The 27,874-nt window shown below is 43.2% G+C and overlaps 1 protein-coding gene across 1 annotated transcript in view; it reads left to right on the top strand.

The window, feature by feature from the left end:
• Positions 1 to 21,034, top strand: part of LOC138299391 (keratin, type I cytoskeletal 10-like) — a 31,664-nt gene extending 10,630 nt beyond the window's left edge. Inside the window, exons 2-8 of the mRNA XM_069237618.1 lie at positions 452 to 534; positions 4,443 to 4,599; positions 5,669 to 5,827; positions 6,108 to 6,233; positions 16,776 to 16,993; positions 17,187 to 17,212; positions 20,361 to 21,034. Coding sequence (XP_069093719.1) covers positions 452 to 534; positions 4,443 to 4,599; positions 5,669 to 5,827; positions 6,108 to 6,233; positions 16,776 to 16,993; positions 17,187 to 17,212; positions 20,361 to 20,464 — 873 coding nt within the window. The 3' untranslated portion in view covers positions 20,465 to 21,034. The remainder of the gene's footprint in view (positions 1 to 451; positions 535 to 4,442; positions 4,600 to 5,668; positions 5,828 to 6,107; positions 6,234 to 16,775; positions 16,994 to 17,186; positions 17,213 to 20,360) is intronic.
• The last annotated feature ends 6,840 nt before the right edge of the window (positions 21,035 to 27,874 follow it).

The raw sequence follows: 27,874 nt of genomic DNA, 5'->3' as shown, positions 1-27,874 counted from the left end.
ATAGTTTGTAAAACGAATGCTCAAACTGGAGATGCAGTGTCCTTTTGATTTGGAGCCATACACTGACTCTATTGCATGGGTTTCCGGTGTATGTCTAGGTAGGTAGGATTGTTGGCATAACCTCTTACTGTGTGAGTGCATTCCATTTAGATTGTTTATGTGCAAATTAATCTTCCACATATATACTCAAAACCGGCTTGGATTAAGTCCTCCGAAAACCTATATTTTATATCCTATCCCTAAAATTATCTTGCAAAGTATGCTGGGGTAATGGAAACTGAGTCTGGAAGAGGACCAGGTGTACAATCACCTACAAGCTCCTGAAAGCTGTAGCATTGTTGTTGTTTTTGTAAGTTACAGTTATCTTAAGTCACTGTACATATTTATCATCTCATAACTGGCCACACCAACAAGTGTATCCTAATCCTCTCTGTCTTTTACTGCTTTTCAGATTATTGCTGCCACCACCGACAACGCCAGAATTGTCCTGCAGATTGACAATGCTAGACTGGCAGCTGATGACTTCAAACTTAAGTGAGTCTGAAAGTTTCTTTATTGCTTACTGCTGCCACAAAGCAACCAGTGAGATACCCCTAGAACTCATAGCCCCAGAAATAGAGGTCAAGTAATTCATTTGTAAGGAGGTAGGGTGTCGAATCACTTTCCAAGTGCTCACTTTAAAAATTCCCCCAGGGAATCAGATGGTTGAATCTTTGACTTTCAGCACAACTGTCAATGTATCTATACATTTTTACCAATATTTCTCAACAACCTCTGAATGGATTTATAGCAAAACGAAAAAGCACACTTTATTAGTAAAATTCTAGCTTTTTTACCAACTTTGGTTGGTATTTTGTAAGCGCTGTCTAACATTTCCTCTGGAAATTGCATGCAGAAAAGCATTTTGAGATCCCTCTGTTTTATCAAACCCTGCTTGACAGATAACTTGGAAGAAAAGAGCTCAGATGGATGAACTTTTTTTTGGAAGGTTTCATTAAGATTCATCAAACGGCGACAAAGTTATTAGCAAAACCAAATAAACACTCTTTCTAACGAAACCACCACTGTGTAATCTCTATCAAAGGCACCTGTATGGGATATTACACACCACTTCTTTCATACCCATTGCGAGGCCCACAATTTTAAAGGCAACAACCATTGGCTACTAGACAGATGGGGCAGTCCATGCAGCGTCTCCCATTCATACATCTGTCCGAGTTGTACACCGCGCCTTTTACATCATTCGGGATCATAGGGCACATGTCACTCAGTGCTCAGAACTCAGAGAGACAGGGTGCATTTTTATTTCCTCCTTCTAGAAATGTGGGAAATTGTCATCGTCCACTTACCTGCATGGGGTAAATCCAGTTGTGGCCCACTTTGCTCGAAAGGAGGGAGAGGAGGCAGGGCACCTAACTTTTTATAAAATTAAATTAAAAAAAACAGACAAAACCACTTACCTTTTGGGTGCAGTCCCGCGCCGCACTCCTTTTCCCTCCTTCCCTCTTGGCTGAACACGCAGGCACCCAGCCTGCCCTGCAGCCAAACATGACACTGCTCAAAGCAGCGTCAGGATTGGCTGGGAGCGCCCTGGCTGGGCACCCCAAGGAAAGTCTAGGAGCCTGTGCAGGCTCTCTCAGCTGGAGAGAGCCTACCGTGCACGTATGTTTGGCCGGCCCGAGCCCGATGGCCAAAACTACATGGGTAGTGAGGGGGAGTACTGAGCACTCACCCTCGCAGCTCCACTCCCCAGATGCCCCACACCTTTCACAACGATGTGATAATAAACCTAGTTTATTAACCCCTCGTTGTGAAAGTTCTGCAGCTTCTGCTGCTGGCGGGGGGATGACGCTCCTCCGCCCTAACGGAGGAGCTGCCTCTGGGTAAATCTTTAATAAAAGTTTTGCCGATTCTGTAAACTGCATTAATTGAATAGCATTTAGAATGGGCGACATGATAGATAACTCATTGAGAAACTGCATCTCTTAATAACGTTTTTGCCAAAAACTTTTCAATGAATTTACCGGAAATAAGCAAGTTCCACAAGGTCACAATATCATAAAATGCAAAAATTGTGAGCTTCATTTGTTAACTTAAACTTTCATTTCACATGCTCATTGCAGTACAATGGTCTTTGAGCACTGTCAACCGGTCTCCGAGGTCTGTTCACTATGGCATTTTGGAATATCTAAATTAGCGCTACAGGAGTACTCTTTTAGTACTCTTATATGTCTTTGACAGTTGGCCCCAAAATATCTAAAATAAGAATAGAATTTGAATATTAATGAATATTCAAATGCGGTTAGTACAAATATAAAGGGCTGAGCTCTCTTTGCACTTTCACTAACGGAGTTTGTAAACAAGTAATACTGTAGCACTACTTCCCATACTCAGTGTTCAGCAGGCAGCAAAAGTCACCCTGCATTTAATGTAATATTGCAAAAGGCACAAAAGAAGAAAACAAATTATTGTTTTTTGTTTTTTTTGCAGCATCATACTAACATGTCACTTCTACATCACTTTCTGAAGCAGTTCTAATATGATATGACTTAGGCTGTATCATGAGCAGTGCGATGTGCATCTGTTTTCACGAAAATCACAGTCTCTGCAGCATCATGGACAACATTTAGGTGTCGCAGCTGCGACCCCTCCTTTTGCCCCTTCTGAACTCTGGCACTCCTTTTGTGACCCCTGTCCTCAGAGGCGGCTGCTGCTGTGAGAATAATAAATAAAATAACACCTACCTGCTGCATGCTGCATGCTGCGTGCTGCATGCTGCCTCGGCATTCCTTGCCGCCTCCGTCCTTCTCTCCTTCTTCTCTCCCTATCCAATCCAGATGCTTCTCTGCTGTTACCCAGCATGAGAGAAGCACCTGGATGGATCTGAGCGGCCTGAAATGCATCTCAGTTATGAACTGGGAGCCTGCACTGGTTTTTCACCCGGGCTGTGCAACACAGTCCAGATGAAGAGTTCTGAGTGCGCATGTAACTTGGAATGCACACTACTCCTCCCCCTCGTGAGGAGGATGGCCCACCCCGCCCTACACTCAGTAGACTGACCAAGGAGGAAGCAAAAAATATAATGATAATACAATGGTTTTATTATTATTTTATTTTTCTGATGTCCTTCTGCAGTGGGATGACACTCCTCTGCCATAAAGGAGGGGCCTCTCCTACCAGGAGCACAGGGGCAGCTCATCCTTGCAGACGTCAGTTGGAGCTCCATTTGGAGCTCCATTTTACTTGTTTTCTGTCAGTGTTTTATTACACCAACAACGAATAATACATTATTCACTATTAGTGTAATAAAGAATGGAGTGCAATTAACTGGAATATGACACTCACTGGCATCTGAGGTGTAAACATACTTTTAAATGTTTGGTGTGTAAGTGCTTGTGGGTGAGAGTCTGTTTATGTGAGAGAGTATGTGTGTATATGCAAATTTGTAAAAGTGTGTGTAAGCAAGCATGTGTGTGAGTAAAAGTAAAGGTCAAATGGCGTGTGAAATCACTTCCGCTACCCCTGGCATTTTGGCTAATTGACATTCATGTACAGCATATGCAATAACTTCCAGTCTTCTGCTCTTATTTCCAAGTACCAGTGTCCAGAGCTCAAGTACTAACTCCCAAAGTAGTTCCTTTGCTCCCCCTCTGGCTTGCCGCATTCTGGGTTAGGCCACTGTTCTTAGCCGCCTTGAACACTGCAACTCTTTGTTTTTAGGAGCTTCCCAAAATGTTTTGAAGAAGCACAAGCATATTCAAAACATGGTGGTTACAATTGCTTTGGGACTACCTAGTTCTTCTGCCTCCGCTGCCATTGACTCCCCGCCTTGTTTGCCAGTGGCTAAAAGAGTTTCTTTCAAGACTCTCAAGCTGGCCCGATTTATTTGAACAACAAATTTAAGTTATATGCTCCCATTTCCAGCCATAATATGAAGCAGTGACTAGCAGAATTAATGCAGATCTCTACTATGTGTAAGTAAATAAAAATAAACGTATTTATTTCTGCCATTTTTCAATGTTTGGTTTACAGCCTATGTGGTTATCTGTTTGCACTTACTGTGGGGTACTTTACTGCTATGATATTAATAACACTGCACTTACAGCTGTCTGCTACCTTCAGGTAAAGACACGTCTTAGAACTATTTGCCTAAATTCCTTTTTCTGGTGCTGAATGAAATAAAACACCTATATTACGTTCTTAAAACAGGAGGTGGGTATGTTGACCACAAGTCTGGTGCTAAGCTAAGGCAAAGTTGATCGTTTGTTCTCTGGCCACTCATCCTCGCCCAGTTACAAAGCAATTTTCAAAGTAATTTGTTGCAGTATAGTGCCCTCTTGTAGCTACTTGACATGGCACCATAAGGCCAATGTTCACAGTCACTTTAATTTATCACCGACCGTAAATGACAGCCACAAATATCTCTTGGTATTTTCGCCCAGGTTTGAGAATGAGTTGCACATGCACCACAGTGTGGAGGCCGACATCAATGGACTGCGCAAGGTGCTTGACGAGTTGACCTTGTCCAAGTCTGACCTTGAGGGACAAGTTGAGAGATTAACCGAGGAGCTGGCTTCCCTAAAGAAGAACCACGAAGAGGTAAGCAGTAAAGTTGCAATTCTAAAGCTACACGAAGGAAATGGCAAACTTTAGACCTAGGTAATGACCTCGGCCACCCCTGTGGACAGTGTACTACCCACCAAACTCTAAGCCCCCTTGACCTATCAAGGGCAGGAGGAAATGCCTTTCCAAGACCAATGTGAAAGAAAACACCCCTCAAAACTGGTAGGGGTCGAGAGCCTGGAGTATCTCTATGGATAAGAACGTTTCTCCCATAGGGAAATCAAAATAGAAAAATCTAATTGCAACATGGCACAAAAGCAATGGCACTTTGCCATGTGTAACGTATAGCATATATAATGATACATGCAGAAATACCTCTGCACTCTCGTTAATAGGAATTGAAAATGTCTTCCTAAAGAATGCCAGGAAATCCGTAATTGTCTCAGCTTTCACGGGGTACTTCTGGAAAGCTTTGTAAATTAAATCTGGACTGATGCGATGGGGTGGACCTTCTGGGACAGAGTTACAACCTTCACTCTGGATATTTAGGTGAGGGCATGAAGGTAAAAACTTTTAAACTTGCTTTTTGTCAAAGAGGAAATTCTATGATAATCTCTGAGAAACTTTTCCAACAAAGGCAAGGCTTCTCTGGGGGTTTGTCAGTCCTTTTGTAAGTTTATTTTTTGGTAGGTAAGCCACTGGATATGAAACTAATTTTGTAATATCAAGCTTTTCTGAAAAGTATGGATGCCGTGTAAAACCTCCATATTTAAATTTGGAGATATTAACAATCATTCACACAGGTACAGAACTGGAAGCTTACTAAGCAACTGATTTAGACATCTGTGATCATGCAAAATTCACCACTTACCAGTGTATGCAGTGAATTACCATTAGCAAACCACAAGATGCTGGCAGCAATTCTGCCAGTTGTTTTCCACTGATAGCATATTGACCACATCCAACGGAATCAGTGTATTTATATTACCACCCAGGCTCTACTTCAGGTCCAAATATATAGAGACTGATCCATTCCCAACACTTGTATTCCATCTTTTGGATAAACGCTAATTAATGCCCTTAACATGTGCTATCTCTCCTGTAGGAGATGAAAGGATCCCAGGGGCCCCAAGGGCAGCTCAGCGTTGAGATGAATGCCGCCCCTGGCACTGACCTACTGAAGCACCTCAACGACATGCGAGGCCAGTACGAGGCGATGGCTGAAAAGAACCGCCAGGACGCTGAAGCAAGGTTCCTGGAAGCGGTGAGTAGGAGAGGGAATTGTCCTGGTGCATGTCCTATGGGCTGAGCAGTAAAATGGACCGTTAATTGCCAAACCTACACATTTCTTCAAAATGTATTCTCCTCTTTAATGCCAGCAATAATAAATCCCATGGTAGACTCTGTCCAACATGTCAACATCTGCCCAGTGTCCGGTAGCCACGCATAGACCCCCACAGATCACTGTTCTATGATTTCTTGGGTTGGGGGATTGGGCCTACAGTGAATATCAAAACCTTATACCTGCCTATGTTCTCTCTTAGAGCAACCACCTCAAGCAAGAGATCTCTGCCGGAGCTGATCAGATGCAGTCAAGCAAGAGTGAGATCTCCGAACTGAGGCGCTCCCTGCAGACCTTGGAGATTGAGCTGCAGTCCGTTCTGGCCATGGTAGGTGGTAATAGCTACTCCTTTTCCCCATATATAGGGGTACAACACTAGAAGAATCATTTCTTTCAATTGTCACCAACCTCCACAAATTTCAACAATAAGAGCCATACTTTTTTCAGAAATGTTTCTGTCCAACAGAGTAATAGCTCTTTTGTCAACACCAGACGGAGGCTAGATATTTGGCCTCTAGGCCACATACAGATTTCTGCAGCCAGTACATTATTTTTGGATTGTGATGATGTGATGCCATTGTCGATCACAAGTGGTACAGCTCAATAACAACAGAACAATTGTTTGTTATGATAATTAGACTGCTCTTCAGAATGGTTTTTGTTTGCTCATAGTGTAATCAATGGCAAGAACTTCCAGCGTTGCCCTTAGTCTGATTTTGAAGATAACCACAGGAGATACATGTTCAAACCGTCACGAGCACCCCAACCCTGCTTCAATTTAAGAAATAGTTTAAGACACATATCTATGAAGAACACTGCATCATGTCTACAACCCCGCTACCTCTCACATCACTAGTTGGCTGTATCTTTGCTTTTGACCCTGTACAGCACTATGCTGCATTTGACTACATTTGTGCTATACAAATACCACACACATACATACAAACTAATGGACTGATTGTTTTAGATTACTTTAATAAACATGTTGACAATGATTTAGACACTGATGTCACCAAACTTCTGGGAATGTTTTCAAACTTCAATTTAATCCATTGTGTCCAGGGGCTCACCCATCAGGCAAGACACACATAAGATCACATCTATGTTAGACAGAAACTTGTTAATATCTGCTCTATCATGGGTTTATCTTGGATTGATCTTCGTTATTGTGGCCAGTGAGGGATACAGACAGGTGAAGACCATGGCCATATTAATTACTTCTCATCATGACTGGTTAGAGTTGAATAACAGGAAACTAAATAATAGCCAACTGGTCTTAGAGAATCACATCAATGTTTCAACTGAACAGTGGGCTACTTATTTCCTAGATGCTACCCTACCTATAATAGTCAAATACCACTGTTCTGCTCTTTCTGCCCCCTGGTACTCACTTGAATTTACTGCAGCTAAAAAAAACATCTAAAAAGTTGGAAAGGGCTTTGAGGCGCATAGATGACAATGCTGACTAGTTCTCCCATTAAAAAGATCTTAAGGTTTATTAGGAGTTCATTTTTACTGCTTGCTCCAACTATCATCATAACTGCAAACTCTCTGCTCAGAACCCTGTAAAATAATTATTTGCAGTGTATGTTTCACTGACCAATGTTGAGGCCTAAGTACACCTGCAAATCAACCCACCCAAAACGTTGCTCTAATCTGGCTGTTGTTTTTCAAACTAGAATTCTCAGCTCCCTTCTCTCGATGATCACTAAGATATTGGAGTTCTGGGTTCATTTTCAGGTATTCCAGCATATTGTAAACAACAACTTACTCAATTATTTCTAATTAGGCTTCAGGTCAACCTTGAGTACTGAGACAGTTTTGATTGACACCAATATTGACTTTAAAATTGTATTGGATTCTGGGTGCTGTGTGGCCCTTTTATTGCTCGATCTACCAGCAGCTTTCAATACTGCAATACTGCTGTCATTACTGCTAAGGGATGGAATAGCCTATCCGAGGTGTTCAATTCAAAACCAATTTTACTCAAGATTCTGCATAGCGACTGAAAACCCACTTCTGCCAATAATATCTGTACATGGTCACCTTACAGTTCTCAGCTTCAGGACAATGATAGGTATTTGGTCATTACAGAAACACATAATCAAATTAGGTGCTATTTTGAATCTCAAAGAGATCAGTGACTGGCATTTGCCAGACACAATGTGAGGTGTATAAAGGAGTGGTATCTTATTTCCATGTGACTTTTGTGTATGTATGTTACTGTTAGACCTGATATCCTTGGTGTGGTATTCCCCCAAATTATTTGCCTTCATTCCCTTATTTTTGCTGAACTCAAATCTGTTGGTATTAGGACTCTGTACACTTTAGCCCTGCTAATCAGTGCTAAAGTGGCGTAAACGTTGTGCATGACTTATGTAGCAAAGGAAGCAAGCAAGCTTAATGGACAAACGTGGTGTCCAGGTTGTGTCCGCCTCCCGATGAACAAATTGAAAAAACATTAGCAAGTGATGCACTTTAAAACATATGAATTTAGTGAGAATGAAAGGTTTATAAAGTGGGAATGTATAGTCTTAAAATATTAAACACATTAAAAATCGCCCCATATGTTATTGTATTATAATGTTCAACAGTTGTATGCAAATTGTACAGTGCAACAACTCCAGTGCAGTGTGTTGCACTGCATGCTCCATCATCTTTGGAAGAAAATGCCCTAGCCAGGCTTTGGGAAGCACCCACAGTTGCTGGCTGCAATCAGTCATACAGAAATATGTGCAGACAGGTCTTTCAGTGGAAGGTAAAAAGTGGGGTCCCTCTATAAGGGCACATTGTTCTCTTAACTGCCAGCAACATAAATGACTTTGAACAAGACTGATTCTGTTTAAAGTCGCCCAACTTCAACTTAGTTATGACATGGTTTACTGGGAGGAAAGATTAATGGGACAATTAGGAAGAGAGCTTCTGCAGGAAGACCAGAGGCCCACAGAAGCTCAGGCAGACAAGAACGCCCCATCCTCTAAACCTAATGACAGCAAAAGCAATTCAGGCAGACAGAAAGAAAAAAATGCACTTTGTATTTGAATAGTGTCGAGGGCATTAAGAAACTGTTGTCTGCATATTCCAAGTTCAAACTTTGGAAGGAGTACAATTCATTATCTGACTTTCAAACTTTGACTTACCGATTTTTGGTACCTGCGTGTTATCTGCTGTACTAAATGATGCCATGACTTTTCACGTCACCCTTAAATGAAAATTGAATGATTGTTTGTGCGTACCTGATGTGACAGGAAAATACATGGAGCTGATCTAACAACAATACCAATTCCTTATGTAGCCAATTACATCTCCGAAGTTATGTATTACTGTAAAATAGGCCCACATCCCTGGGAAGCACTGAAGTCGTATTCCTCTGCTTTGCAAGTAATTAGGAGCTCTGTAAAAATGAAGGAACCAGCGAGGAGAAGTAATTTACAGCATACTTCAAGCTTTCTACACAGAATTAATGAAAAGGGAAAATAAAGGAAAAGTACAACAGTGCTGTGACACCCCCAATTGAATTAATATGATAACCATGAGCTCATTGAATTGGTTTCCTGGCAAAAACTGGTCCCAATTAATGACTATGAATTCACTGAAAAGCTATGTTGAAATTGACCTGGAGGTGCATTTGCGACATGCACCAATGTGAAAAATATATGTTCCTGCGAACCAGCTCCTCTCTGATCTTACTAAAACAGAGCAGAAATCTTGCGGAGCAAAAACCTCTGATGCTGAGCGCGTCGCCTCGCTGCCATTGAATCATCCTAAACTGGAGAGAAGGCATTCTCCATAGCGTTTTCCACACAACAAGCGCGACTAGATAGCTTTAAATATGTTTTCACAAGTTAATTATTGTGATGGTAGAAAGGGCTGCCTCTGCAACTCATTACCCTGTGGTGATTCGCTCTGGCCACTAAAGAGACACTAAGGACCTTTTAAGTGAAACGTCAGTATTTGCATAAATGCGAGGGTGGGTTGCCAAAGAGGGTAATTGTGTGTGTGTGTGCAGGGGGAGAGGTACTAACAGAGGTCAGCACCAGATATAATGCTTTGAGAAAGGAGGCATGGGTTGGGGTGAGAAATCTCTCACAGGTTCCACCTCAGTGCACTGTGTAAGAGGGGTGAGCGTGCCACAAAACAGCAGCGTAGGCCTGGCACTGTTTTATGGCATGTTCATAAAGGCGTTAAATGGTCACAGTAGGGATTGATCTCTGGGCATTACCGCTATGTGAATTACAATTCTAGATAGCCTGTAAACAATAGTGACGTGGAGCGTGGCCACCCATCGGTCATTTGCAGTGCAGGCATGTGGCTCCTTGGAAGATAGAGACATTTAGGGGGCCATTCCGACCCCGGCGGTCGGCGATAATCTGGCAGAACTACCACCAACAGGGTGGCGGCACTTACCGCCACATTATGACATTGGCGGGTTGGGTGAAGCCAACTCACCAATGTACCACTCCCACCGCCACAGCAGTAACAGCTGCCGGGCTGGAGATATCCATCTCCAGCCCGGGGGCCGCCTTTGTGCCGCCTGTGGGATTGTGTTCGTAAAGCCACGAAAACCATGGCGGTAGGCCTAACCAGTGACAGGGAGTTCCTTCCCTGTCACTGATAGGGGTCCCCCCCACCTCTCCAGATATCCCCACACACCCTACATTTCCAAGCCCCCCCACACCCATGTACATCCACGCCCCCTTCACACACACACGCATACACAAACTCATTCACATATACATACACACATGCATACACCCAATCACAGACACATCCGCACACACTTCTAAACATACACTCAGACACGCATTCACATTTCACAACATACACGCACTCATACGTCAGTACATGCACACACACATTCAATACTCAACACACACCTGCATTCATGCACACACTTACATTCACACGCCCACACACACACACACACATGCAACACCCCCCATGCCCCTCCCCTGTCGGAGACCCGACTTACGTGTATCCGGGGGATTTTCCGGCAAGAGACGGCACGGGGTGCTGCTACCCCCAGCAGCGCCCACCAACAGAACGTGCCAATGTCGTATTATTTGTCATACTACGGCTGGCGGCGGTCTACTGGCGTGGCGATGCTGGTGGTAGCAGCGCCACCTTCTTGCCATCCGCCAGTATGGCCACAGCTGGATTTCCGCCATTCTTGTGGCAGAAATCTAGCTATGGTGGACGGCTGGTGGACGGCAGGTAGCCGCGGCGACGGTCTTTTGGCAGCCGTCACCGCGGAGGTAGGCATTTTTTAACCGCTGATGTTGTGATGAGGGACTAAGTGCCTAGAGAGAGGGATGGTGCAATGCGGTGTTTCTGCAAATACATCCCTCGTCTGATGAAGGGACCTAATGGAGCAGATCGGAGTGCTAAGTGCTAAGCACACTGCAGTGTTTACGATTATAGGGCAAGGGGGGGATTGGGAGGGGGAATAAAAAAATAAAGATTACTTACCTGCTGAGGCTGCCACTTTGGTGCTCTTCTCCTCCTTTCCTGACTCTCCCGGCTGTTTAATGGTGCACTGCACAGGCTTCCTAGACCAATCCAGATGCTAATTCTATTACCAGCATGAAAGAAGCACCAGAATTGGTCTGAGCTGCCTGGTTTTCCGCTCACACAGGGACTGTTAGCCTGTGTCTGTCTCCACCCAGCTGTGCAATACAGCTCCGGTTGGAGGCTGCTAAGTACACATGTATGTTTGGCTGTTTTAAGACTGCTGGTCAAACATACATGTGCCCATAGAAGTGCCTATCACTCCTCCTCCCTGCTGCAGGCTGTCATCAGGATACATAGCCCCGCCCCTCCCTCAGCTGGCAACCTGCAAAACGAAAAATAAAATGATAATATGTTTATCGTTTTAGTTTTCATGGTTGAATTTGCTGGCTCTCAGCCAGTAGGGCGATGCTCCTCTGCCCTAAAGGAGGAGCCGCCGCTGCTCTCCCCTTCAAACCTGGTAAATTTTGACTACACCTAATTGGCATGTTTAATTTACTAGTAAGTGCCTTCTAAATGGCACTACATCCAGCCAGGGCCTGTAAATTAAATGCTAATAGGGGGCATCAGCACTCATTGTCCACTCACTCAAGTAGCCTGTTAAAACATCTCACCTGACACTGCAGCTTGTAATGAAGTTTTAGATCCCGATCCACTGTTATTTTGCACACCATGCCACCTCAGTTTGAACCCAGCTATATGCAAATCAGTCTTGACCCTGCACCTATAGCAACAGTCCAGCCCAAACTGCCAAGCCAGATCCTCTCTGAACTGGAACATAAACAACCCAGAACAGGTTTCGTCCAAGTTATGGGCTCATCAGCTGGGTACAGCTTGGTTCCAGTGACACAGTCTGCACAGGACCCACGACTGATTCATATTTGGCTGGTTCCAAACTGAGGTGGCATGGTGGGCAAAAAAAATGATGGATTGGCATGCAGCCCGAGCAATTGCCAGTGGCTGAGATTAATAGAAGCATTCCATCCATCGCTTTGTTGTTTTTACTTTTAGAAAGATGGCATTCCTGTACGAGGTCTCCCAGGCCTTTCTAGAAGCTTCCAGATTCCTGGAACTGTTAGGGGGTCCCCATTGAGGATGTGTATTGGACTCAGACAGTGCACAATGGGGCCCTGAGGTGGCTTGGAGAGGGTCTTCCTGGCAGGATGACTGAGGAAGAGCTGTACCCAGCCCTGATTACATTTTCAAAATGAACCTGACACCAGACCTGTCCTGCCTTTTGTCACCCTAGATAGTTTGGAGCCAAAACCCAAAGGAACTGTGCAGAACCAATTTAGGAAGTAGGTCAGGGAATTCCCCCACACAAAGGCAAGCACAATGTATTAGAAGAAGACCTTCAGAACCGATCGTCACAACATTCCTGGACCTATGAAGCTCTGTCGCGCTGACATCCACCGCCTGCGACTGTCAACCAACTCGAGGCTCCAACAACAACCAGTCCTTCGTGTTCTACAACCCAATGTGGCACTCAACTGGCTCTCTGCACCAAAAGACTTCTCCTCGCAGCCTCCTCCAGTGCAAACAGAAGTCCTTGTGCCAGACTTGACAAGGTAACTCTTCAATGGGATGAATCTGGTCCCTGTATCTGGCCGGCACTCCATAGTGGTTGGACTGAACTTGCGACTTTCCCCTGGTCTAGTGAAACCAGCTAACTGCAAATGGTGCTTTGAAACTCAGGCACATATTTATGAAAAATGGTTCACAACTGCGCTAACGCAGTTGTGTGTCATTTTTTTGAACGCAATCCATAGGCCATATGTTTAAAATGATGCACAATGGCGCTAAGGAATGGGTAGTGTCTCAAAAAAGACGCTAACTGGTGAGGGATGGCGTTTTAGAAAATGGCGCTAGTGGGTCAGAAATTACGTTAGTCTGGTTAGCGGCAAAATATCTGCCTGCTACTCTGCCTAGTGTCATTTTTAGACATACAAGCAACCAAAAAATGACTCCTGTCTAAGTATAGACAGGAGTCAATACCCCTAGCCCAATGCCCACCACAGGGAACCAGTGTCCCCTGGGCAAGCCCTGCATACCCAGTGCCTGGCAGGGGGCCCCATATAAGGGGAACAAATGACATATAACACACATACACACACACTTACACTTACCTGCAACTTATCTGAGATGGGCTCCCTCCTCCTGTAGTGTCCCTCTGGTGTGGGTGGTGGTGTTGCTGGGGATTGGGGTGGGCATCTTTGTTCCCATTCCATGGTGTTTTCCCATGGAAATGGGCCTACCTGCACATTAACACCAAGTCTGACCAGGCATTAAATAATGGTGTTAAGCAGGTTTAGCACCATTATTTAGATCTGCCTCCCACCTGTGTGTGGTTTCAGCGTCGGGTGTTAAATATGGCACTTGGGGGCTAGCGGCATTTTTAGGAAGGGAACGCCTACATAACATCTCATTGACGCAAGGTGGGTTGGCACTTCCTAGAAATGGCGCTAACTCCAATATTTTGATGCTAGATGGGTCTAGCATCAAAATATAAATATGGAGTTAAGTTAGCACCACTTTAGTGCCAAAATAGATGGTGCTAAGGCGATGCTAAGCGACCATTATTATGGGCCCAAATATCTCTGGTTCTACTGATGGGATTTTTGTGATACAAGTATAATTTTATTAACATTCACTCTGTTTTTCTAAATTGGTTAGGTACTTTTTTGTGTTGTGTTTCTCTTTACTGCTGTTTTTGTGCTGCATAAAAACTTTACACATTGCCTCTAGGTCTAGTCTGAGTGCTTTTGTGCCAAGCGGGTTAAGCACAGGTTAATTTAGTGACACTTGTGATTCACCCTGACCAGAATTGTAGTTGTTGCCTGAGTCGGGCTTTCACCACCCGATTTCTTGTAGTTACAAAACATCAAGCTTCAAAAATGTAACCTTTCGGCTGTAATATATTTCTCAGACTAAGCTTCTTCCCTGTTATATACGACCAAAAGAAGAGTGGAGTTGCGCGGAGGCAGAGTTGTCCTTGAACTGCACTAGAGACGTCATAAGGCACGGGCAAATTGCATAATTTTCCAGTGCTCCTGTGTTAAAGTAACATTTCACTCGCTTTCTCACCGCTGTCTCTTTTTCTACCTCATATTCCTTCCCTTCTCTGACTGTCTCTCTCTACTGATCCATGGGTCTACCTGATCTCACCCTTTTTACCTCTCTGCTTCTCTTCTGACCGCCATCAGATTTATTCTTCACCTTACCTCCTTCTGTCTACTTTGCCTCCTCCTCTACCTCCCCCCTCTTCTTAGCATCACTGTTCTCTGCTTCACCTCTGTCCACACTTTATGCATCCTATTTCACAAACCACTAAATCCACATCCCTTTCTCTTCCTCATTTTCCCATCTACCTCTCTCTCATTCTACCTCTATCACCTCCACCACCCTTTACCTCTATTTCTGTGCCTAACATCTCCTTCCATCTTATGCCTCCCTCCATATGTCACCTCACACCTTCTACTTAACTTTCTTTCCCTCTCTCTCTCTACCTATCTCTACATTTCCATCTACCAACTTCCTCTTTTGCTTTATGGGCTCTAGCTCACCTGTGTGTACCTCACATATCTCTCTCTAACATACCTCTCTGCACCACCCGTTTACATCTTATAACCTCGCCTCCTTCTTCACCACCTGTGCCGACCTCCATCCCTCTATCACCCTCTACCCTCTCTCTACCTCATCACTCTCTCTGCCTTACTGCTCTTTCTGCACCTGTCTGCTGTTTACATCCCACCTCCCTGTCACTTTTCCTCCATCTACTTCAGCTCCCTCTTCAACTCCTCTCTCTCGTTGCCTTTCCTATCTATGACCAACTGCCTCTCTACTTCTCTGTGCCTTTCTCTCATAGCTTTCCCTACCTCAACACATTTTTCAGAAAAGCTTTCTCTACCCCATTTCTTTTTGTAACTCACTTCTCACTCAGCTCATCTTTCTGATCCACATCTTTCTCTCACTACCTCACCTCTCAACTTATCTCACATTTCATTCGCTACCTCATTTCTCTTCCCTTCTTTCCAGCTCTGTTCCCTGTACCTCACCACTCTCACTAACATGTTTTTCTTTTACTGCCTCTCTTTCGCTACCTTTTTAATCTAGCATTACCTCCTCTCACTCACTATTTTTCTCTGTACATTTTCTAGTTCAACTCACCCTCTTTACCTTAGCTTTATTTTAGCTGCTCTCCTGATATATCTATACCTCAAAACTTTTGCTAACCTTATACTATCTCTGTACTTCACTCGTCTTTCTCAGCTTTACCTTTGTCTTTCTACTTCAGCTTTTTATCTACAGCTTATGTTTTTTGCCCATCAGTCTATCCACCTTTCTTTCTGACTCACTATTCTCTCTACTTGACCTCTTTTTGCATCTAACATCTTTTTTACCCCTCTCACTACCTAATGACTCTCTCTCTTTACCACACATCTCCATACTTATTCGCCTTCCTAACCTGTCTAATGTCTCTTGCTCACCTCTCTTTCTACCTTCTCTCCTTCTCTCCTTCATCTCTCTGTGAACTCTAACCTTGACCAACTTGGTAAATTTCCTTCTCCCTATCTCTAGAGAGTTCTATCTCACTCTAAAACCTAACTATCTCTCCCCCTGTTTCTCGCTCTATCTACCACTTCCCACGCCCTACCTCTTTGTATCTTTCATTCCATCTACTCACCTTTGTCTCTTTATCTTACATCTCTACCTACCTCACCAATTGGTCTACCTTATGTTTATCTTGTCTCTCTGCACTTCATCTCTCTTGCTATGTTATTCTCATTACCTCTTTGCATTTTTTCTGCCCCCCTTCCTATTTCTCATTGATATATAGTCGAGGTACGTTTACTCCTGCTACCACATTTATGGAGCATTCAAAACCGGATACTCCTGTATTACACCTTGGAGTACTGGTGACACCACGGAACTCATACCTCTTCTCTCCCTCTCATTCCACTCTCGCTGGCTCCTTCATCCTCCTTTATCCCCTTCATTTCTACACTGTCCTCCTATACTCACCCTCAACCTCATTCATTTCTCTCTTTGTCCGTTGTACCTCCCAATGTCTCCTCTTCTTTTAGCCTCCTTCTCCCTTCTTTCTTCTCTTCCTCAATCAACTCCCCGTCTCTAGTTTTTTCCCTCCCCAGTGTCACTTTTTTCCTTCATCTCTCTACTTGGCTTTCTTCTTTTTTCTACCTTTTCTCCCAACAATGAGAGCATGTGAAAACAGATGGGTTGTAAAATATACACCTTATTCACAGCAAGGGCTAGTAAGTGCACTGCCCAGTGTCCATGTAAGTAGCAACTACTCCATGCTTGATCACAATGTTTCAAAGCTCCTTGTCTTGCTCTCTGCCAGAAAAAATCCTTAGAAAGCAACTTGGCAGAAACCGAAGGAAACTACTGCGCCCAGCTGGCAGAACTTCAGGTCAAGATCGGCATGGTGGAGGAGAAGCTTGCATATATCAGGGGCGATATGGAGCACCAGGTTGCAGAGTACGAGCAACTCTTGGACATCAAGACAAGGCTGGAGAAGGAGATTGAGACCTATCGGCGCCTGCTGGAGGGCGACGGCAGGTATGGATACGTCAAAGCTGGGATCATACCCACGTTGCAGTTTCTAAGTGCAGGGAAATAGAGCCAAGCAAGTACCATTGGTAGTACTTGGTGAAGTATAACTTGAAACATTTCCCTCACTTGGTTGCTTTGTATGCTGAATTTAAGAGCAGGCTACACTCAGTCACGCGTGTCTCTTTTTGTTTGCTTTCAGTGGTCACAGCTCTCAGTCAACAAAAGGTGAGTGTCTCTCTTTTGCCGTTGCTTCATGTCCGTGCCTTCAGAATGACGTTTCTTGTTTCATGAAACATTCTCGCTTATCACCCTAACACAACATACCACAAACACATGGCTCCTACGAAACAAACAGCTGCCCCATCAAAGCGTCGCATCACATTTATTGCTATCAGCGCATCTGATGCAATTGAAACCTCTGAACTCTCTCGTATCGAAATACCACAACACTCACACACCCACTTCCTCTGTCACAGACTCAATCCTATTTTTTCAGGGAGACACCATTAAAGGTAATGGAGGGGAGGCGAGATGTAGTGAGAAAACCCAAGGGATCTGTTTAGAGCCTGCTGGCAGGGTTGAAATGTGAAATTTCGAGTTGCTCAGTCATGACGTTTCTCAAGCAATCGGGGTTGGATGTCTATCGGGCAGCCCTGCCTACTGTAAACTTGAGTAGGTCTGGGTGAAATTTCGGCTATGCTGGCGTAATTTTATGCAATTTCAAGAATTTAGTAATACACTTGTTTTGCAAAATTTCTCGAAATTATGCCATTACGCCATGTGACGCAATTTAGCATCAAAGCACGGAAACAACACAAATGACCAGAATGTGTTTAGGGTTTTTTCACAACACTTGTGATTTGTGTACTGTTTTTTTAGCACAATATGGCCCTGATTTATACTTTTTTTGCGCCGCATTTGCGCCATTTTTTGACGCAAAAGCGGCGTGAATTTTGTATATTGTAAAGGTACGCCGCTTTTGCGTAAAAAAATTGCGCAAATGCGGCGCAAAAAAAGTATAAATCAGAGTCTATGTGTGCAAAATGGATGTGAGGATGTGCATCGCACAAAAGTATAATGCTAAATGCTAGTTTTGTGTTTTTCTTAATGTTGCATAATTCTTGTGAAACTTTGCATAACTACACAAAAGTAAACTACGCAAACTTCGCACACTCCTGAACGTTATCTTTGTCCAGGTGCCTATGAAGGACCATCATTGCTTTACTAGTTGAATGAGCGGGAGAAGCTGCAACACTGAAAGCCGCTGAAAAACAGGAGCTAGACCCACATTTTTCTGATGTTAGCAAGGAAGGAAGCGAACACACGTAGTAACACTACCCCGAACAAGAAAGGGGAACAGTCCCATCCTTAATTCAGACCGGGCCATTGGGAGTGGCAAGATTAAATTAATGGTTATATTATCCATGCCTTCCAGGTATCTAGAAGTGGGTGCAACATTGGAAGCTAGCCTCACACTACTGCATGGATCTGAGTTCCTCCTTATCTCTCCCGTTAACTCAGCCATCCCAGTACAAGCCTTGCTGAACCCCAGCTCTGTGCTGAACTGCCACCCTACATTGTGGAATTTGCCAAGTGCTTAGGCTTTATTTTGGACAAGACTATGATCCTGCAGCAGATTTCAACTCACAGACAGATAGAGTACAGCATTTCCAAGGCTCCTTCAAAACATTAAACCCTCTTGTGTGCTTCTCTTTGTAAGCTCACCCCTTGAAATTCCCAAACATCACCTGGCCCCTCTCAAAGTGGTGTTACATTCACTAAATAGGCTGCCCACTTTTACAATAGATTTGGCCTTGTCTTTTCAATCCTGATCACTGTTTCTTGAAATTCCTACCAGTTTGCCTGGACCTCTCTGCCTACTATGGATGTCTTTTTTCATCGTAAATAGCAGATTAAGTTAATTAATTTACTGTCATTTTTCAAATGTGCACAGTGAAATACACACACTTATCTGAAGCTCTGCCTTCTCCCTCAAGTACACACTCATTCTTTTTTTTACCATCGAGAGTTCATTGAATGTGGGATGGATGTGGAGGTGACCTTTACAAAGAAAACATACGTATAATTCCTAAAAGAAGGCCATGGTCATCTCAGTCGAAGCACAATAGTCTGAGAAGTTAGGATAGTCTAGAGCTGAAAGCACATGCTCCGACTACAGCGTTAGTCAGAAGCACGTGCACCATTTAGAAAGCTTACATGAAGTACATTCCCATGTGTGAGAATATTCTCATAGGGCACATGCACCAACATGCACATGTTTACCGGCACCAATAACAGCACGTTGACTTGAAAGACTGGCAATAAAAATAAAACTATCCTAGGATACACTTGCACAAGCTAGAAGGTTCGCATAGGGTTCATACCCTAAACAGAATCTTCACAAGAGACAAATACTAAAAACTACAACTGTCACAATACACATGCACACAAATAGAATGATCCCATGTGGCACAAGAACTAACTGCGATGTTTCCCTGAGGCATCTGATCAAATGAGAATTTTCCCAAGTGACAAATGCACCAGGCAGCACCATCAGGCTTTACACACTGAATTCTAATGTTCACATGAAGCACAGTGTTGAAAGTCTCTTTGCACCAGGGTTAGCATGCTTGCATGAAGAACATGCACTGTTATTAGCACATTCAAACGAAGGGCTGGAAAAATGAAAGCATTCCCATCGAGCACAGGTACCAAGCAAAGTTATCAAATGAGGTGATGCACCAACTAGGATAGCCCACGAGGCGCGTGCAAAAGTAGAAGCTTCAAGTGATCCACATACACCATATAGAATGTTCATATTCAGCACATCCCTTCACATTTTCTCCAGAGAGACATGCACCAATTTTAACATCTTGACACCTACTAATAACAATATGTTCAAAAGAAGGGCTGTCAAAATAATGATCACTTTTTCATGTGGTACATGCACCAACTAGAACGTTCACATGAGGCACGTGATGCAAATAAAGTATTCCAATGAGGCACATGCAGTGACTGGGATATCGGCTTTCGATGATTATCATGCATAAAAGTTAAAATCATAACACGGGAAGAAGGACCCTGAAAACAAAGCCTATTTGAGGATAATATTCGCTTTTCTTTGGCCAGTTTGGTGCACTTCTTGGTTTCAAATGAAATGCTTCTCTGGTCGATAAAAGATATATTTACTTAACAATGCTCAATTTAGATGCTCAAATAAAAGGATTTGCGAAGGCAAAATCCCAATCCTGATTCACAGAATGATGCAGAATTCCAGACTCCCACTAACATACTCATGGCCCTCGCTGCTTTGCTCCTCATTATTTGTTCTCTGTGCTCCATATTTCACTTCCATGTTTCTTCTTCTTTTCAGCCCCAGATAGTACTAGAAGCCGAGTTGTAAAGACAATCACCCAGGACCTGATTGATGGCAAAGTGGTTTCGCAGCAGGAGAAACACAGTGAACAGAAACTGTAGCCAGCATCTGAACCTCACCTTATGAAATGTTACTCTGACCGGAAACTTCAATAAGATGCACAACCCAGGAGGAGGGTCACTTTCTCCTTCCATAATGTAACTCCTCATGCTCAAACCTCTGCTTTTACTAGGCCATTTTCAACTCTGCAAAGACAACCAAAGGATGTTCTGGACTCTTTATTGCACTGATGGACACTTCACCACCACGTCAAGTATGCAAGTAAATGAGGCGGTGCCCAAGATGAATACGAAGAAACCTTAGCTCTCTAACACGTACTACACCATCGAGCAGTGAAAGGTTGCTTGGACGAAGAATATGTGAAACAGCTGTTAACAACTTCAAACGACTTGTGCCAAATGAGAGCATCTTAAATGCCCTAATTGTTGCAAATTTACTACAGAAGCCTTCACAAGGTGGGATGGGCACTGGCTGGGACTGGGACAATTCACTGTAGCAACGCTCTCTTTAGGGTTTCCATTTCTGTTCCTTCATCTTTCTTGACCAGAAAACATAAATCTCTAATTCTGAGAAATTACTATTCAATAAACCATATTTTAAAATGCAAACAATGGTTTGATATTCTGGTGGTGAAGATTTCGAAAACATTCTTCTAATTATGTTGTTTTACTAATCTAAGGATAAACTTTCATTTAATTATCAGGAGTGGCAATGGTCTTAGCCATAGAGGTTTCCTGAATTTTCTGATGAGGAAGCAGTAGAGGAGTATATAGTCATACCTAAAAGACATGTGATAACAGCACTTCACTGTGCAGCTGTAGATATAACTACTGGAGTTGCAGCATGAAGCTCTGGATTCCTCAGGGCACACAGAGCATGAGTGTGCAAAGATTTTTTTTTTTTTTTGCAATCTTTAAAATGTTCTATTTGAAATCTTCGAAATGTTCCAGTGATAACTTCTCAGCGTCCCATATCTATATAGGAAAATCGTGACATTTGGAACAGCTTATGTTGAAGAAGATAACCTTGCACAGAGCAATTCTGAATACATTTGCGATTATGCATAGAAAAATATGCAAAAGGTGAACCTATTGTCTGCATGCATTTTCCATCTTGACTGGGCATAAGTAGACTGAAAATTACCATGCAATGCACAGAAAATATTTGTGGGTGCCAAGACCAGCTTAAACCACAATACTTTGCCAACTCTACAAATGGTATAGTTTAGGATTTTCATGGAATATGGCTAGTAACAAAAAAGGTTTTGCACACCAATAGCGATGTTAACTTCTCACACCATAACATTCAATACCATTTCTGTTTAAATCAGCTGACATACTTTCTACTCCAGCCTGATGTATCCATTCTCTGTGAGTCGGCACCGCAAAAAGGCCTCTTAAGTTGATTTACAAAAATTATAGGACTGCTGTGGAACAGACATGCCACACCGTGGCCATTTTAAAGTGCTAGCACTGGGAGTTAGTTAAGTACAAGCTCCCCTCTGATATTCCTCATTTGCAGGTTTTTTTCCTAACATGCTTATTATTTTTATCAGTTCCGTTTTCGGAATCGTGGGATGTACAAAGCCCTAATTGCGACCGAATCGCAATTCGGATTTTGCTATTCTGTATTTGGAGGGGTAGTGTTTAGGGTGTCTCTTGAATGGTATGGATGAATGTTTTGTGACTGAAACATGGTCGCAAAGCATACACACTTTACCACAAACTCAAAGTTGGTGGTAACCTATTTGCAAATGGCAAGGGGTCCCCAAGAGACCACTTCCCCTTTAAGAATGGTTTGGAAAATATTTTTTAAGAGCAGGCAGTGGTCCACCGGGCCACTGCCTACTGTTAAAAAAATGGAACTTCAACTTTTAATTTTTTAATTTTAAAACACATCACTTTTTCCTTTATTTCATTATTATTCATGAGTTAGGTCTACTTGCGACCCACTAGGCATCGCAATATTAAACTCAAAAGAGTTTCATGCATTAGAAATAGAGATTTCCTAATTGTGATCTGCAGTAAAAAGCAATTAGGAAACCGCTGCTTCAGTTCTTCATGCATGTAGCCCCATGTTCGTTAAATGCACTCATAAACTTTGCACTACATTTATTTTCAGGACACCTACAGTTACCTAGAATTTTTGAGGTATTTGAGAAATTGAGTTAAAGCATTGAAAACATCTCTTGACATTGGGAAGAAGACAAATTTATTTTTTCATTTCTATGATGCAATTTTTTTCCCATCCACAGCTTACAGAGGGGGTTCTCTGGGATAAACAAGTTGGGCTTGCTTCATGGTTGGCTGGAGATAATTACCACCTTGGCAACAAATATACGATCAGCTTTTGGTTATTGTAGTTATCTTCGTCTTTTCTTCAGAGACTTTCAGTCTATGACCATTACTGCTCTAAGATTGTATTACTTCTTAAGGGCTTGGAGTTTAGAGAGTGAGAAGGCCCTCACATAGGAGATGGGCTCTGACTCTTATAGGAACAGCACCTGCTGGTTAAGTAACTCTGACTCCCTCCACGTTCTTAGGCAGGGAACCAGTCTTCATGGCCTCCCTAAGTCAGGTCTATTCTGCCGTCACCTGTTTTATCCAGGCCTCATGAGATAAAAGACGCTGCAAGAGCAGGAATGTTGTTTTCTGGACCATCTTTAAATTACCATCGAACTAGAAACACCTGCCCAGCATTATGTCAATACACAAAACCATTCATCAAATCTATGTGCTGCCACTCATCCTCACAAACAGAGGCTTTCAAACAGACACAGGTCCTTACAGAAACCCGACCTGGTCGAGGTATCCTCAGCTACTAAACCGTTTCTTGGCCACATTAGTGTACAATGTGTACCATATGCACCGCGCTCTTCCCAAAATTCTAGTGCTCTCCAGTTGTCTCCTATAAACTCTAACTAGCTCTAACCATAATACAGGACAAATACCCTAGGGGTGTGGAATTTAATAAAATACCTACTTATCCACGGGAAAGGCTGCTTCTTAAAGTTACTTGTCCTGTAAAAAAATCTACTTGTCCCTTTGGTGCCGTGTAGTGCGGTGACGAATTATGGCAGGAATCTCATTATGTAAAAGCTCTGATAATAACCTCTCTGATCATGCCAGAGCTACTACTATAGTAGGGCTTGAATACTTGCAATTTCAATCCCTCCTATAGCGATTCCCTTATATTGCCACCTTTCCGCAGATCTACATACTGGGGCTGGAGGAAGCAGTAACAAACAGTTCCAGGGCTGGAATGCCTTTGAGTCTGCAAACCTAACTTGCATGCTTTAATGAGTTTCACCAGCTCTTCTCCAATATTTTCCCATAATGAGAAAGGTTGGAAATTAACTCCTGACAATGGCCGAAGTAGAAGTTCTTCCAGGGTTGGGAAAAAAGTGGATGGAGGGAAAGTGAACTAGTAAACGCTCAACAGATATTCACATGAGCAAATATACACATGCATATTTGCTCCTGCTAAAATACAGTTAAAAAATATTTTCTAGGAGTACAATTTTCTGGTCTACTTCTGTACGTTCTTGTGAATTCATGAAAACCGCTAATTCAAAGACATATACCACGGGTGCACTTGCGTGACTTTAAGAATTTGGGCCCTAATTATGTCTGGCATTAACAAAGACATTTTGTTTTTATTACACTTCTAATTCTCTCTCTATCTATCGACTGCCTTTACTGTGAGTGATCACATTCTGCTCTTTCACAAGGAGCATAATGGCACACAAAGTAGTTTTGTTCAGTGCCAGGAACGACTGTGGCAATCAGTGGCATAACTAAGCTAGAGAAGCCCCCCTGCAAAGAACATGGAGCCCCCCCAGACTCATTCAGGGCAGGTGCTGTGCTGAGGGGGTGGGCTGGAGGAGGGCTGCAGGGCCTTTGTTACGCCACTAGTGGCACTGTGTGCTTTTTGAGACCAAACCAACTTTTTTTTTTTTTCCTGAGATTTGTTTTACAATGGTGAGTGCCTGGCAGCTTCCACAACAATGAAGTGTTACAAATGCTGTGTCACAGCAAGACACACTTTGACAAAACCAAAAGCCTCGCAAAAAAATGTCAGATTGGTTGGCTTTGCCAATGCTTGTTTATTTTCATGTGTCCCATAATCTTACTGAAAATTGTTACACTGATTTTCCATTAGGACTATTTTATGAAATACTAGCATGCATCAACACATTTTACTAAATGACTCTTCAATGAAATAGCACCTAAAATTTAAAAGTAGCGAAACGTTCCATTTCCTATTTGCATTTTAAAAAAAAACATTTTATTGTGAAAGCAAAGAATCATCACTCTTGCTTACAAACGTCTGCAAACATTTGCATCTAATCAGAGAGTATTCTGGGAGCATTATACTTAGCCTTATACTGCTAAACTTTCCAAATGTGTGTACACTTTTTTTTTTTACTGGAACCACTGTCAGTAGTGCAGTGTGACCATAAAATGTTTATTTACAGCACTCACCCTAATAATGAAGGATTTTCATTAATGAACTATAAATATAAGTTCTATCAGCAGTAGCCTACAGACACATGTATTACCTCAACTGCAGACAGTTATTTTCTCTGTTAACTAGCAAGCAAAGAGTTTGTGCTGCTGGGGTTGAGCCTACTTGTCCCAAGGACAAAATAAACATGAAAACGTGTTGCCCTTGACCCCAAACAATATGTCCCAGGCATGGGGCAATAGGAGTTCCACATTCCTGTACCTCAGTGCAGATTGTGACCCCACAGCCTCCTCTTCAGTTCAGTGCCTAACTTACCTCCCTTTAATCTTCACCTGGTCTTTTTGTCACAAGTGTGTAGACGACACTCATTTGATCCTCAAGATCAACATGAACCCCCTGCAAACACCTCCTGCATCAGCATATATCTGCTCAATCACAATTCATAAAATACTGAAGTACTCCACCGTGAAACCAATCCCAAATGTCATTGCATTGCTCATGACCCCCTGCCATACACTCAAAAATAGTGACCTCTCCTTCACAGCCAATGTTAAGCAAATCAAAACTAATCTTTCTCCCATCTCATGACATAGAGGATAGCATTATCTTTTACACTTAAAGATTGTCTGCCTTGATCAAAGCTTTCAGTTCCATCTCAGTCTGTCGGCATTCCAGCTGTACAGTCCGGTGAATTTAAAACATTTCAATGTAGCACTAGAGACCATCACTAGACACCTAGCCTTTAGGAAAACTCCTAAAACTTTGAAACTGAGTATGTCACAGAATAACTGGGACAATCCTGGGGAATAACAAATAAACAAGTGAGTGAGTTATAGCATCTCTACCTGCTATCAAAACCTAAACCACCCAGAAAGGATCCATTGTCCACACTAATGGCGGTTCCAATATGCTGAACCCCCAAATCCGGACAATTTTATCAATTCTATTAAGGAGTCTCCTGCAATCAGCCAACATCAATACATCATAAACAAATATGGGCCATATTGTTAGTTGGATAGAGTGGTACTGCTAGGTAGCATACTGCTTCACTCAATTATAATCAGCCCAGTGAACCCGCCAGCAAGAGCACATGAACACTGGATTCAATTTTACTGGCCACCAAACGATGTCTTGACTCCCACCCAACCCTACCCATGGAATACTATACCATGCCAGCCCAGAGCCTCTGCAGGTGACACCGAACCTGATGACCACCCACTTTCATTTATCACCTGATCAAACCAGATGGTAAATGGAGGCAGAATAGGGGCAGCGCTAATGGTTTCAGACACAGTAATTCTAGGTCCATGTTAATCCCTATTCCTGGGCAATGATTTATACTAGCTAGATTAATGTGCGTGGATAGAGACCAGAAACATTCTTCCTGGCCACAGTTTATCCCTCCATGTAATTCCATCCACTGTGTACTCAGGGCCTACAAATGAAAATTGTGAAACTTGCAACAATTTATGTTGCAAAAGGTAATGTTGCAGTCAAAAATTCTTCACTCATTTGCCGTTTTGCATATAAACACACTGCAAAAAGTAAACTAGAACAGAAAACATCTTCATATTATTTCCCCAGATCCTAATATTGGACCCTCTGGAACAAATGTTGATCGGGTATGTGTAGGAAAGAAGCATCTTTCTAGCATGGTCACCCCCACTTTTTGGCATGTTTGTCAGTGTTTTTGACTGTGCTCACTGGGATCCTGCTAACCACATGCTCCAGACCCCAGACTTTATGCCCTGGCTGAAACTCAACCATAGCAGCCTTTTGGTCATACCACATCTTCTGGAGTTGTTGGCTGGCCTCAAGGTTTTTACTTGCCTTTTCCATGTACTCTGCCATCCTGGAACGTAGGCCTAGTACATAGTCCACTATATCTTGCTTAGGCTCATGAAGAGGTCTCTCCCAGCCTTCTTTCACAAGTGCTGGTGGTCCCCTTACAGGATGGCCAAACAGAAGTTCAAACCCTACTACCTTCTGAGGCACCTCTCTGTAGGCGAAAAGCAGACATGGCATGAGGACATCCCAGCTCCTTTTGAGCTTTTCAGGGAGCCCCATGATCATGCCCTTCAATGTCTTGTTAATCCTTTCAACAAGACCATTGGTTTGTGGATGGTATGGTGTGGTGAATTTGTAAGTCACCCCACACTCATTCCACATATATTTCAGGTATGCTGACATGAAGTTGGTACCTATGTCAGAAACCACCTCCTTAGGAAATCCCATTCTGGTAAAGATACCAATGAGTGCTTTGGCTACTGCAGGGGCAGTAGTGGACCTAAGGGGAATTGCTTCAGGGTACCTAGTAGCATGATCCACTACTACTAGGATATACTGATTCCCTGAGGCTATGTGAGGTTCAAGTGGATCCACTATGTCCACTCCCACTCTTTCAAAGGGGACCCCCACCACTGGAAGTGGAATGAGGGGGGCCTTTGGATGGCCACCTGTCTTACCACTGGCTTGACAGGTGGCACAGGAGGCACAAAACTCCTTGACTTTCTGGGACATGTTGGGCCAATAGAAATGGTTGACTAACCTCTCCCATGTCTTGGTTTGTCCCAAATGCCCAGCAAGTGGAATGTCATGGGCTAAGGTCCGAATGAACTCCCTAAACTCCTGAGGCACTACCGCTCTCCTAGTGGCACCAGGTTTGGGATCTCTTGCCTCGATGTACTTTAGTCTGATTGTCAGCGTTGGTGACTGGATAAGTTTGTCCAGTCAGGTATTGTCCTGGGGAAACTAGTTTGTCTGTCACCATTGTGACACTGGCACCTGTATCCCTCATGGCTTCTACACTAGTCCCATTAATTAAGAGCTGCTGCCTGTATTTTTGCATATTAGGGGGCCAGGCAGCTAGTGTGGCTAAGTCCACCCCACCCTCGGAAACTAATGTAGCTTCAGTGTGGACCCTGATTTGCTCTGGGCACACTGTTGATCCCACCTGGAGACTGGCTATTCCAGTGCTAACTGAA

This window comes from Pleurodeles waltl, chromosome 6 (assembly GCF_031143425.1).
Source record: "Pleurodeles waltl isolate 20211129_DDA chromosome 6, aPleWal1.hap1.20221129, whole genome shotgun sequence".
NCBI lineage: Eukaryota > Metazoa > Chordata > Amphibia > Caudata > Salamandridae > Pleurodeles > Pleurodeles waltl.
The sequence above is the reverse complement of the archived record's forward strand: the minus strand, read 5'-3'. Positions and strand labels throughout refer to the sequence as shown.